At 36.4% G+C, this 14812-nt stretch overlaps 1 protein-coding gene across 1 annotated transcript; it reads right to left on the bottom strand.

Moving 5' to 3' along the window:
* Nucleotides 1–7059: 7059 nt before the first annotated feature.
* On the bottom strand, nt 7060–10110 carry LOC121420791. Its single transcript, XM_041615428.1, has 4 exons — nt 9768–10110; nt 9145–9453; nt 7572–7926; nt 7060–7212 (listed from the first exon to the last, which is right to left on the bottom strand). The coding sequence occupies exons 1-3, from the start codon at nt 10099–10101 to the stop codon at nt 7862–7864; spliced, it is 708 nt and encodes a 235-aa protein (XP_041471362.1). The 5' UTR covers nt 10102–10110; the 3' UTR covers nt 7060–7212; nt 7572–7861.
* Between the last annotated feature and the right edge of the window lie 4702 nt (nt 10111–14812).

The raw sequence follows: 14812 nt of genomic DNA, 5'->3' as shown, positions 1-14812 counted from the left end.
TCCGTTTATGGGGATACTGGTATCGTTACCAATTAGTGTCCACAATAATTCAGTCACTGGGAATGAGGCAATTGTCTTACAAGTGATTGAAGTCGGTGAATCTTCTTGCACGTTCAGGACTGTTTGCAGCGATTCAATTCCACTTCCAGTTAGAAAGATCATCATTCTAGAAGGGGGAACTAGATTTAAGGAGAGAGAGAAAGAACTTCTCACCGATAACCACCAAAATCATTATTATTTACTTTCATCATTTCATATGGCTGCATGTATTTTTGCCCTAAGCCAAAAAAAAAACAAAAAATCAGAGAACAGTACAACTGTGATGCGTTCATGAGCTTCACTTGTATCAGTCTTTGTGAGACGGTCGTGTCCAAGAATGCCCCGCCATATCGATCACACCAATGCATGGAGAGGGGTTTTGATGATTTGATCTAATCATGACCGCCGATATTCCTATTGGATTAATCTTGAACAATCTTGGATAAATTTTGTCAATGACAAACTTTAAGCTTGTCCCATACGCCTGCTAGACATAGCAAGTACGAATGCTTAAATCTGGATTCAGTCTGTATCGTGCTTTCATGCATAACATAGTTTTAATTTCCTTATTTCCCTCCGAATGTTAGGCATATACGTTGCGTGATTTTACGAATCCGAGGTTTATGGCGTTAATATGCGCATGATGCACGTTGTTTTACAAAGTGACTAATGCAATGAAAGTGGAGGGGCACCTATTGTTTGGCAGACAAATGTGCCCCTCCACTTTCTTTTTGCGAGCCTGATGTTCCGCTGCCTCTGGATCTAAACCCCCTTGTTCATAAGATACACTGGTCATGAATGTCTACCTGCGATTCACTTCAAAATGATCAATCGATTGGGAAGAATATTTGTTTTGTGCGTTTTAAAAATGATTAACTTTATGCTTTAAATTGTTTTGAATTATTTGTATTGGTTAATCCAGTGCGCAAAGTTTTGAGCGCCGATAAAATATTAACATTATGATCGTGATAAATATAAGAATCGTGTTTAGGAGACGGGACGAAGTTAAGGACTGTTCGTCAGTGAAGTTATTTGGAATTAAGTGTAAGACATGGTTACACCGTGGCATTCATTTTACGAATTATCCCATATAAAACGTATAACACATTACCATAAGATTTCTTTTCAATCCCAACCCATAATGTTTATTTTTTAAAGCCCATGTAATGTCCGAACATACCTGCTATCAATGGCCTCACTTGCTTGCTAGCTGATCCAGCACTCACTGTCCCGTCCGTACTACGTAATAGGCAGCGGTATATATTTCCATCATTTTCGTCAAGCCTTTTTATTGTTAAATTTCTGGTGGAAGTATCGGCTAAAAAGCTGAATTTCGATGACGAACGACTGCCATAAGAGCAGTAATCATTCTTCCAACATGAATGAGATGCTACTTGGATGTTGCTGCCCTTGGTCCAAATCAATCGCCGATATTTGGTTTGAGGTGTAAAGGAACAGACCAGGGTGAAATCTTGCCCGATTACTGGAAAGGAGTTGTTTGTCTGGATAGACACTTGAAATGCATGGTGTCCTGTATTGTTAAAAGAAAACGGGAATTTGATGGAACAAACCCTAAAAATGTCTAACCATTAATGTTCAATCCTCCTTGGGCTAACGTTTGGAACAATTATGTATTCAACTCTTCCATTAAATGAGAAACTTGTTACAAAACTATAAACAATTTATATGGATAGATTTTTACTTTTACTAGAAAGCATCCTTCGCTGATAAGAGGGATTATTCTCTTCTTCTTTTACTAACACCTTTTTTTACATCCACTAACTATAAATGTCCGAGTTATACTCCTTAAAAGGCTTACGACAGCCTCTCACAAGTTTCCATGTGATCATCCTTCTTTTTTAAATCGAATTCAGTAACACACGCATAGTTATAAAGTTATACGTTCCCACATCGACAGCGGTTTGAAAATAAAAAGAATGAACAGATTTACCAAAGTTTGAAATAATAAGGCCAAGAAAAAGGAAAACAATTTCTCCGGGAATGACCATCATTGTTCAGCCAGCGACACAAACAGTTTCGACAAATCTATGAAGTAAAATGCTTGATAAAGAAGAAAAAGGCAATGGAAAAATGAAAAACTATGAAACTGAGAGCCACTGCATTCTAGAGTATTGGCCGGTGAGTAATGACATTTAAGTCATTGTAGTATCTAATAGCAAATCGGTTTCACAAGCTTCAAGGAAGTTCATTAGAATAAAAAGGCATATACCATGCTGCATTGATTTGAACGAGATGGCGCTCTTTCAGTCAGGAATCAGGAAAAGCTAATTTCATTAAAAAAAATCATAGCTTTGGAGGTATCAAAGCATTGTGTTCATTCTTATTCAGATAGGCTTTATGTTTTGCATTAAATTGTATCGGAAGTTACTGAAGGTTCTCTTATGTATACTGGGGTAAGACTGGACCCGCAAAAAAAATGTACTTTTTAGGGGAAATAGGGTCATCCATCAAGCGCTAATGCATTTGCTTCGCAGCGGCACGGTCGTACCCGTGGTCACAAGTTATTCAAGTCTTAAACGAACCCTTTATTGAATACATGGTCCAAATAGATATTATAGAATTATACGATTTTATCCGAATAATATTTGATTCTCATGCTGCTAAAGTCTATGGTACATGTCGCATTCTAGGTGTATGATGAAACCTCGAATATCTTATTTTTCTTCAAAAATACGATGTGAATCTAACAATGCTCGTTTAAATCGACTCACGTCCATCATATCACTGGAGTGTACAAGGCACTCTACAGGTAGAGTCTAGGAATTGGGATTGTTGGAAACTAGAACTGTGACGACCCGAAGTAAATAAAGATCACGAGTTCGGTAAAATTTGTGCTGTCTGAACTTTTATCGCATTAGTCCCACGGCCTCTCATGACTGACAGACTATATTACACAAGTCAATTGGCCTTTTGCAAATTTCCCCATGATTTGTCAATGGCATGCCGCTTTAATGCACTGCCCGCGCATTTCTCCCCACCAATTCATATATGCATGTTTTCTTTTTAATATTTCCGTGCACAGTAACACATGTTAATTCAATCAATCTCTTCAAAGAAAAGATAAAGGCAAAAAAAGACAGAACACCAATTTGCTTACTTCACATCTACCGTAGATCAGCTGTATACTGTATGCAAGAGAGTAACACACTATGTGTAAAGAAATACGTGATATCATTTTGATAGTACTTCATTAATGGATAAAAATATATAGTCATATTCTTTTTAGCGGAAGGCTACATGTTAATGATTTTTTATCGCTTCTTACGTTGATCTAATGGGTCTATATTGTAGAAAAATTAATATTCTGGATGGAAAATACAGAGTAGCTTAGACAACAAATATGACAAAAAGATCAATTTGTTTAACATTTAAAATATCAAAAGCATGACGTTGAGTGATCAATTGAAAATAATCTTCTACTTTGTGTCGTAAAATCGCAACGAGGGTAGGTTCTCACATGCAAAAACATGACCCCTGGCAAAGCTTTGCGCAATCCCTACACGCTCCCACTGACGATTTACTCACCATTTGCATTGCTGAATCCCCCCACCCAGAATTTCTTCTTTTGTGTTATTGTGAATAAGAGGCTTCATGACGTTTACTTAACTTTGCAGTATGTCTGTACCAATTTAAAGAGGAATCCTACCCAAATAAAAACTTGCTTTTAGAGGAAAAAGGAAAATCAGACAAGTTGATAGGTGAAAGCTTGAACAAGATCAGACAAACAATAAAAAAGTGATGAATTTTTAAAAGTTGTGAATATTGGTAATCACTATACCTACAACTGTATGGAGATGTCAAATCGGCAACAAATGTGATGTCAAAGTGATGTAAGGCAAGGACTACTCTTCCATGTACTCCAATACATAAAATGACTAAAATTACATTTTTATCAAATGTTTTACTTCAAATTATATTTTTCTTTCATGAGGACATACAACAATATACTACCTAGGCTATATTTAGATTAAAGCCCCAGGGGAATAGGTACTTAGGAGAAAACCACAAATCACTGATAATAAAGTACATGGCCTATGGGAAAGTTGTCCTTGCCTCTTGTCATAATTTACTTACCGAGTTGCCAATTTGAAATCTACATGTACAGAGTCTTAGAGATTTCAATTCTAAAACAGCCATAACTTTCTTATTGCTTATCCGATTTCTTTCAAACTTGCACCATTCTGTTTTATTTATTTTTCTCATTCAAACACAGCATATTATGACCAGGGCTGGATTCCCCTTTAAGTATTCTAAAATTCATCGCATTTACAATCCTGACATTAATTCAGAATAATTCGCATTTACTAGATATATTTCAATACAATGTCATCTCTCAATTTTTTTACCAGTTTTTACATAAAACCATTTACACATGAAACTAACTCGTCTGTTTGTAGATAGACATCATAAGAAGGTAGAGCAGGATAGATTTAATCTAACGGTTCGAAAGGGACGAAATAGCCATTATAAAAAAATGAGAGTAGAATAGATTCCGTTACTGAACCTTATGACAGGTGCTGTTGATGAGTTCAGTACCATTCAAGAACCAGGTTATTGAGGCTTTTGGTCTACTATCCGATCTGCATGTGAGAATGGCAATAACGCTGCCTTGAATACCGGGTACACGACGAACAGAATAGTCCACAATGACTGGAGGGTCTAAAAAATGCAAAGAATAATGTGATTAAATAATGAAAGATTGCGGAGTCACCAAGGTCAGGGAAAATGATTTTTGTGGAATATCGTGTGTTATACTACATGTAAATGAATGTACTTTTTTCTTCCAAATTTTATGGCCATAATCAAGAGGAATGAATGAAGACGTCATGGTTATTAATACCATCTTTTTCACATTATTATGCCCTCTCGGTTTTGTGTTGAATTCAGCCAGAGTTACGCTTATTAAGCTAACACATTTTCCAATATAATATATATAATAATTGAATAATTTTGAGTATTTAAAAATCTTGATATTTATGTAATAAGAATTTAAATGATTCGGATTTTTGTGTAAAGTCAACCATTGACCGCAACCAATGTGAAACCCTGAGTTTCGATCAAAAAGTGATGTAGCATTATTTATTATGGGAAAACGAGGCATGCTTGAAATGTACTCGTTGCATTAAGCAATACGAAGGTAGAATAATGAAGTTGACTCGTAACACTTAATTATCGTCCTGCTATATGAAAATTAATTGATCGATGAGACTTACAAAGAACATGAAGAACATCATTAACCCTTTGAGGCTTCATATATGCATCGTTTGGTTGAAAAACCTGACAGACTATAGATCTTCCATGATCATCTTTCGTCGGGGTCAGTTTGAGTACACTTATGGAATCGAATCGATGATACGTATTCGAGTAGGATTGTCTTTTAGATTTGTTGGTTACATTATTTGCTTCAATATACCACTGGAATGTTGGTTCTTGGTAACCATTGTTTGCTGTACAAGTTACATTAGATGACACACTATCCTGTAAGCTTTGTGTTCCATCGAGTATAGGAGGATCAGATGGCCCTGGGAAATTGTTGATATCAAATATGTTAAGCAGGAACGGTCCATATTTATTTATAAAAAAATGTATTTACACCAAAAAACTAATATAAAAATGATTGCATTGAATTGTTATTACGACATAATAACACAATAATCGAAAAAAGTCGGTTGCATTAACCAATGGCTTGGAAATATTAAAAAAAATATAAAAAATCTCTCTTCTAAAAGAGTAAACAATAATAATCTGCATAGAAAACAATACGACTATGTTGCACATGTATCAAAACGCCTTGCATTTGCTAATTAATTATCAAATGCGATTTTGTCGCTGGCTTTCCGATAAGTATCGTTTAATGTCCATTAAATCTGTACATGGCTTAAGACATAACTGATACCTACCGTTGACCATGATCATTAACTCTCTATGACGTTGGTTTATACCAACAGTAGTCGCACACCGAAGATATTGATAGTGGTGACTCCTCTTTGGATTCAGCAGAAGCAAAGACTCCGTGTCGCGTAAACTTTGGTCATCCTGATTTGTTTTTGACGTAGAGGTCGTCCTACCGGGATCTTCATCCAACCCAACAGACCATGATATAACTGCTGCCGGCCGAGATCCTACACTTGTGCAGTTGAATGATGTCAATGTATCTTCAAAAACAGTCACGCTTCTTATTCCAGCCTTTGAGATCGTAACTTTATTAGACGTTGTAAGCAACAGATTACTAGGCGAAACTAGAAATGACACAAAACAAAATTATTTAATCCACTTAAATGAAATGCAGCAGAACTGATTTTTGTTTCTCAATTTTCCTTCTTATACATGGGTGTATATGAAATTAGTCGATGGCTTTTTTTCTCTTTGTCCCTCACTTTCTGATTCGGCGTCTCCATATAAAATGCTTTAAAGTAGTGTTGAATGTCAAAAAATCTCTAGACGGCATGGTAATTTTCATTAAAAATGTTTAGGTTCAAAAGGTTAAGGCGTCTGACGATACAGGGACATGAAAGGGCGGTCATTTCTATTTCTAGAAACGTACAGATATTTTTAAATTTGGTCGTACAAAGAGTGAAGATCACTAAAAGACAATCGAACATTTCCAGCACGAAGATATGAACATGGTCAAGGTCAAATTTGCTGAAAGAATCATCCGTCATTTAAAATGGATAAATTGAACAAAGGGTCCTGATGTTCAGTTTCATATACACAATGTCAACACGTAATATTACCAAACACAATATTTGATGTGTGTGTGTGTGTGGAGGGGGGGGGTAGTTGTTTGTGACGGAGCAAATGACCCTTTATGTGAAACACACTTACCCTGAACTTCTAAACGTACGGTTGTATTGAGACTCCGATCTAGCCCCCGATGTAAAGCAGCACAAGTTAAAACCTTCCCATCATCATGTCTAGATGGTCTCATAAAAACACCTTTACAAGAAGTGTAAGAATCACCCTCAACGGTGTTGATCTGATCCTCGATTCCAATCGCTACTCCTTCAGGATTTTTCCATTTGAGTTCTGGAGGTGGTCTAGTACCTTGGACTGTACATGTTAGGTTGTGGGTTTGGCCAAGTGTAAGGGTTACTGATTCTCCATCAGTGTAGTCAAAGCGGTTGTCTGTAATCACTACCGAACTAGGTGTGACTGAATGTGAAAGAGAATAGTCATGGAAATGTTTATCTATATGTAAAATTTAGTGTTAGCTAACAAATAAAACGTTACTAAGTCAACATTTTCGTGTTAATAGCCTTTTCTTTTAAATTATTTTCAGTAGTGAATCAAATTCGTTACGCAGTGATGTGCGAGACTCGACGTGCGTAATAATGAACCTGTTTTCCATACCATTGTCATTTTTTGTGAACATTGCGATGGTTGAATATTGCGTTTTCATATACATTTTTTTTATTTCGTGTGATTAATACGAATGGATCTATTATTTCTTTCAAACTATTACCCACATTCAGAAAATCAAATCAAGAAAATATATGATGGAAAATATTTACCTTGTGACAGTACCTTTAGTTCAAATGAACTCTGAAATGCATCAGCCCTGGTGGCAACCAAGCAGCGATACCTGCCGCTGTCATCTACCCCTAGATAACTTATTGTCAGGTTTCCGCTGGAAGAATCAGACATCAAACTGTACTTCGAAGCATCTGAAATGTTTTTCTCGTATGTAGGTTCTGTCCCGTCACCTTTATCCTTTGCTATGACCGCGTTTCTGTTTTCCACACGAAGCCATGATAGAACATGATGTTTGGACGGGGACGTAAAGGCGCAAACAAGAGTTATATTATCGCCAACAACCGGGAGAATATCCGAGTTCTGCAGAAAGGTAGATACATTCATCCCACGTGCCTTGTGAAAGGTAAAGATAATAAAGATTATATGAACTGAGAAAGTCATTCTCAGTCTCGTAGTCCAGATTTATTTTCCGATTGTAATAAAACAATATAACACCTATCGAGCTCAGGATGTGAAATGAGCAGGAGGCGGTGTTTGCTTTCGATCAGCTATAGGCTGCCAAGCTATGGATTGACCCTTTTCAGTCATAGCGAAAATGAAAGCTATTAAGCTTCAAGTAAAAGGTGGAATGTTAAATAATTGATCGCTCTTGCAATTAAAGGTATTGTTTAACTTTGTGAGGAGCCGATTTAATAAATTCTCAAACCAAGATGAAACATGTGTACAAGTACATGTGTAAGAACTAATAAACCCTGAAAACAACCATTATTGAGAATAAAAAGCTAAAACTACAAGGCAAACCCTGATTTTGTAATTAGGCGTCTTATAGACACCTAAACAGTACACATAAGTGTATGGGATGAAATTAAGATGGTGTTTCCGGTCACTTTATATTTCAATTTTTGAATCACTAAATAAACATTTTCGAACGCAATCTTTTCTGGGCTTCATTTTGGAACATATCACAGACACAAGTCTAACCTTCTAGCTCAGATTTTTTTAAAGTCAAACCAATGTTAACCAATCACTTTAATCATTGATTTGAATTGTATTCAAGGTTATTTTCTCTAAAGTTGCTTTCATAGGCAAATGCAATAAAGGTAGGAATCAACTAATTCTGGCAAGTGGACGAATATTTTTTTTTTATTTGATACAATGAGAGCCCTTGTATCAATTTTCCCCCAAATAAGTTTGCTTTGTCGTGTATTCCCATTATTAAGTGTCCAATGAAATGATTTGTAATCGATAACATACAAATTGATAAATCAAAAATATATGCGCCCTTAATCGGTCTCAATAAATGCTACCAGGCAACAAAGAGAGCTGAAGATGTCGTCTGATTTTGGTCTACGAAGAGCCATGATGGTTGATTTGGGGTGGCTGAAATATCAGATAAAAGAGGAATATTTTTTTCTTTCTCAGGAAAATGGTTTGGATATATATATTATTATATATTATTGGGACAAAAGCTAATGAGAGTTCGTTGTCAATGCATGTCGAAATAGGGAGAAATACCTGTGCAATTCTGAATGAGGTGAAAATTTATAGCAGCACAACTTATGCAATTCTTCAACACAATTTATTACTAATGCATTAAATATCAATACTCACATGATATGTTCAGCACCATGCTTGCATTCATTGCGAGTTCCAAGGGTATTGTAGGCTGAACAGACTGACAAAGAAGACGTTTCCCTTGGTCAAAATTATTTGGTATGAAGATCAGAGTGCTTTCAGCATCATATCGATAAGTGCTGTTGATAGATGTCTTCAGGGTTGAATTGGCCGTGACATTTTTTGACCCGATGTACCAGTGGATGAGAGGAGCAGGGTAACCATTGAAAGCTATGCATGTAACTTTAGTTCTTTGACTGGCTTGGAGATCCTCTGGGACCGTCAGTTTAACATAATCCGGAATAGCTTGTGGTGGACAAAATAAAGTAGTGAAATATAAGATATCTAAAACTTGGTGTAATAATGCATTTGGTCGGTACCGGCGAGCATATCCTCAATTGTATTCATTGTACAGATGAACTTCTCAGCTTAAATGGAAAAACCAACATGGCCCGTGGAACAAAGGTTCTATCAAGCCATTAGGTTTGAAGATCTTGATTTGGTAACAAATTATCAGCCTGTTTTGGGTTTTAGTTTGTAAAGAATACGTTCGCAATGGAAGAACATATAATGCCATGATATCCAATAGATGATTCAAGATAATGTGCATTGTAACTCACCGTACACCATCAATCTGGCTACTGCTTGATCAACAAACTTGCCATCCATATATGCGTTGCATTGAATGTTCTGTCCGTGGTCCTCCTTCCTTGGTAGTACTGTGATGGTTCTCTCAGTGTCAACCAAATTATCATCTGAGACAACACTACGAGTCTTTGTGATGTTAAGAATACTAATGTTGCCATTAGGAAAATACCATTCTAATTCAGTTGCTGGGAATGACCCAATTGCTTTACACGTGACTAAAGTGGTTAAATCTTCTTTAATGTATAGTCTTCTAGACGGAGTTCCATGTTCTTGGTGGCCTTCAGCGTGAGGAACCAACAGCAGCATACTAGATGGTAAAACTGCAAGATGAAGAGAGGGGATCGACATACAAAACTTATTAATATCACGTAAAATAAACACATGTATTTTATTTATTTAGTGTCATTATGTAAAGATGTTTTGACAATTTGAAAATACGAGAGGAACTGAGAAAAATACGCGTATTATAAGACATTAAGGTTGTCTGTAGGTTTTGACCACCTAAAAAATCATACACTTAGCTAGACCAAAAGCTTCGGTCTCTGTTGTTAGTTATTCCGCTGAACTCCGTTGGCTTTACTCACCAAAACACAAAGACCAAAGTTCTAGCTCGATCAGGGAAGTGAAGTTTCGCGACAGCCGAAGTGACTTTTCCCCTTTTTAAGTTTATTTTCCCCCGTTTTGGTGCATTTAGGCCAAGACGGAATAACAATCTTTATTTTGGTACAGTTCTAACACTTAGCATGCTTAAAGTTATTTAAATTATACCAGTAAGCAAAAGACAAAACGAGAGTATTGTATGGATCATAAAATATAATTTCTTTCCTAGAGAGTACATACCCTGAACATTCAAATGAACCGATATCTGGAGATTTTTTTGAAGTTTTGAATGTGATGCAGTGCACTTAAGTATCCTTCCCTGGTCATTCTTAGAAGGTTTGATTGTTACAACTTTTTGGGAGATATATAGGTTGTACTTGTCTTGTATGGTATTATTCTGATCACGAGGTAAAGATATTATATCGTAGGGTATATGCCATTGTAATACTGCAGGAGGCCTTGCCCAGTATGCTTCACATGTGATGTTAAGTTGCTGTCCAGCCGTTACGGTTATAGTCGTGTTGTCAATGGAAGGACGATTCGATCTCACGTCTATGACACGAATCCTGTAAGGTGGAGCTGGTGACACAAAAACAGAAACAAATGCATGTAACTCTACTTCATTTTGGAAGGAATTAATTTCACTGGTCTGAAAATGATGAAAGTTTAAATCTTATGGAAGGAATATAATTTTCTAAATTCTGTCGCCATTCTTATATTAATGACACTAGAAATAATTATTGCCACAAACTTAGTTTATTCAATATATTCCCTGCTGTCTATGCAATCGATGTCATTTAGGTGTATGCCGAGGAAAAACAAGAGTAAATTGTCCTATATAATGAAGCTCACCTACTCATGCAGAAGTAATTAACTCTAGGTCATGTAACATGTACTTTTGAACTAGCCAGACACCAGGTAAATAGGCCATCTATTCAATTCAATATAATCGATAGTGGTAGGCCATTGTAAACGACTTTGATTTGTGGAAGCCTCTATCTATCCTTCTCTACTGTGGCTATAAAGCGACCTTTAATTCATTTCATCAATTTCAGAGGCGAATCTTGGGTCGCCTTTGCACTCGCCGAAATATATAAAGACATGTGTATCTATTAATATATATATATATATATATATATATATATATATATATATATATATATATATATATATATATATATGGAGCGTTGTGGCATAGTGGATAAGTCTCCGGACTCTGAAACAGAGGGTCGTGGGTTCGAATCCCAACCATGGCGTAATTTCCTTCAGCAAGAAATTGATCCACAATGTGCTGCACTCAACCCAGGTGAGGCAATGGGTACCTGGCAGGAATTTATTCCTTGAAACGCAGCGCGCGTAACAGCTGCACTACTAAAGCCAGGGTAATTATGCTGCATACTGTAGAGCGCTTAGAGATTTCTGACAAAGTAAGTATTAAGCGCTATATAAGCAAGTATAATTATATATATATAGATATACATATATACGTATATATATCCAACTCCCCTTTCTCTGAGGGCTAGGGTCGCCCAGGCTAAACAGTACCAAATCTATGGGAGGGGTTTTAGGAAGCAGTACATTGCAGCTCATCGTCTCTGGGCCGCACCAACAGTACTGGTCAAACCCTTACTAGTAAGAAGGTTGATCCGCCAATGCAATTGAACCACAAATTCTTCTTTCAGGCTTAATATCCCAATATCGTTGTTGTAACTTACTAACCCGGTGAAAATGGCATTACATGTATGCTCCTGGATCCAGGTTTCACATTTCCGTATGTGCTGCTTAATGAGCAAGTATAATTATTGCTATCATTTTCATCAAGATTCCTAATGGTTAAATTTCCACTCGAATTATCAGCCGACAAGCTGAACTTCTTTGGGTCAAGATAGGTTGACAATATGCAATCCCTATATGGTAAACATGAATGAGAGGCCACCTCGACATTGCCATCCTTGGTCCAGACCACTCGTCGATTTCTTGATTCCGGTGTGAACAAACAGAACATTGTAAAGTCTTCACCGATGACTGGAAGAGACTTGTCTGTCTGGACAGACACTTCAAATGCATGGTTTCCTGTATTGGTGAAATAAATAAAATTCGTTGAAGGAAAATCCACGATATACAACGTGCACATTAAGCAATGTAATGGTGAATATGACACACCCTCTGGCATGGCAAAATAAAGGATAGACTGATCGGGCAAGATTGGACACCCAAGTATTTAACTTTACGTGGTCGGCCATGATGTTCAAATTTTAGTTGTGTGGATTATGCCACTAGTGTTACAGAAAAATTGTAAAAGCAATTACATTCATTTATTTAGTAATTTCCCCTGTTAAGAATATTTGGGAATGATCAAGAAAATTCCACAGCATGTTTGTAAGAACTTTTGTTAAGCAGGCCTCTGCCTATTTAAAGGCCAAGGATTATTGTTATTTCTTAATAGAGATTATGAACAATAGGCTTAGCTATTTTATTGACACTGTTGATTTCACTCAGGTCATTCAAGAGTCTTCTGGAATTTGACTGCTCCTGAAAGGAGAATGTTCTTTTGGAAGACAATGATAGAACCTTCCATAATGGTGAATACTATATAGAAGCCTCTGGAGTGGGGACATTTTTAGAATGATCTAGAATAGTGGTAATTAGTATTTAAGCTACAGTTTCTACAATCATCACATCATATGAGATCATTACATCACATCACATCGTACCAGATCACTTCACCAGATCAGATCAGAGCTAAGAGTTTCACGCCAGACTTTATTTTTCCACCTGGAATATCTATCTTCTGTGAAATTATTTGCACACCATCAATGAACTGTTCGCAGTTATTTTGAGAGAGGAATTCTCAGTTCTCATCGAGATCATCAACCTCATCAACCTGTTTTATTGAACACTCTTCAACCCATGGATTGCTGAATTTGACTGTTAATCATCATCAACATCGTCTTCACGGACATTTCAACTCGTTACAGTGAATCTTATTATTCACCGTACTTCAACATCAGTTTCATTATCGCCATCATCAATAAGGAATCTTCCCAGCCTACCTGGAATATATATAATGGACTATCATATTGGACTATCAACTATAACCCTGGATTGTACATCAGACACTTCAAGAGATTGATGTAAGATTATTTGGTTTTATTTTGTTTAAATACTTATTTATTTCCTGTAATAAATAAAAGAGGAAATCACATCTAAATTTCAAACTATTTTATTTGTTATTTGTTGCAGTATCGTAACACTAGCTCTACTCTATAAACTTTCAATAATAAACAAATCAGTGCACAATTTGTTTCCATAGCACTTCTCCTGGTTGGTTATTCTAGGTCCCTCTTCAATCAATTTATTTTGCAAACAAGGATAGCAGATTTGTATTTCCTTTTACCACAACTTAAGTTTGTTTTCCATAGTCATGTGCATCCTTCTTGGACATATTTCTAAGATGCTCAGACACGGTGGATATATCAATTGCATAATAAGAGCGACCTCTACTTCCTTATCCCCAATCACTTACACCTAGATCGGTGCTCAGTTTAATTTTCTGATAATCGATGAAGTTCCATGACTACTTGGTCTGGGATTCCACGGCAGTACTTGCTTCCTTTGGCAAGGCGTTAATCTGCTTTTGCCGCTCATGTGTAGTAAGTGGGTACCCGATAGGAAAGAATTCTTTGAATGTCCGATGCGCCGATCTAAAGCCGGGTTGATAATGCATTAAGCGCTAAATGATGCATATTATTGTTAACTCTAGGTCTGTTCGCATTCTACAATATCTACTTAACACACTCATATACAGGCCTACACCTATGCTACAGTGAGTACTTAGGCTTAGGTAAACTTACCAAAATAAATGGCAGGGCTCAGCAATAGATACATAATTTGAAAAATAACCTCCATGACTATCGATATCGACAAATAGCAAGCTGAGAATATGAGAACAAAATGCGATAGAGTGCATCATGATGTTTAAGAATCCATTTTGATTTATAGCACTGGAAACGATTATCATAGAATCGATACAATAGTGATTCAGTTTCGCAACATCAATAAGATATCAATTTAAAATGACATTTTGCGTGACTTGATGAAAGAATAAGGTGGCGCTCTTTGTTGCATCGTTTATTTAGAATTGATGTCTTTACAACCGCTTCAATAAGAACCGGAAATATACTCTGACAAACGATAAGTGGCCATAGAGGAAGTTGTAACAATGCTTTACAGTGTTATATTCAGCAATAAAAAATCTTACGAATGTAAATAATTTAAGGAATATTGAAATAAAAAAAGTATGTATCTGTATTTGTTTTTATTGTGGCGAGGCTTATACAAGTGTTTAATACATGAAACACCAATAAGTATTGCTAAAAGTTAACCTTAAATATTAAAACAAATGTAATGCACCTGA

This window comes from Lytechinus variegatus, chromosome 8 (genome assembly GCF_018143015.1).
Source record: "Lytechinus variegatus isolate NC3 chromosome 8, Lvar_3.0, whole genome shotgun sequence".
Classification (NCBI taxonomy): domain Eukaryota; kingdom Metazoa; phylum Echinodermata; class Echinoidea; order Temnopleuroida; family Toxopneustidae; genus Lytechinus; species Lytechinus variegatus.
The sequence above is the reverse complement of the archived record's forward strand: the minus strand, read 5'-3'. Positions and strand labels throughout refer to the sequence as shown.

Excerpts from the sequence above, each read along its gene's own strand:
- LOC121420791 (XM_041615428.1), bottom strand. The coding sequence starts at position 10,101 with ATGCTGCTGTTGGTTCCTCACGCTGAAGGCCACCAAGAACATGGAACT. Across the intron at positions 9,454-9,767 it reads AGCCAGATTGATGGTGTACG|CTATTCCGGATTATGTTAAA; the intron begins GTGAGTTACAAT and ends GTCCACCACAAG. Across the intron at positions 7,927-9,144 it reads CATGGTGCTGAACATATCAT|GCACGTGGGATGAATGTATC; the intron begins GTGAGTATTGAT and ends ACCTTTCACAAG.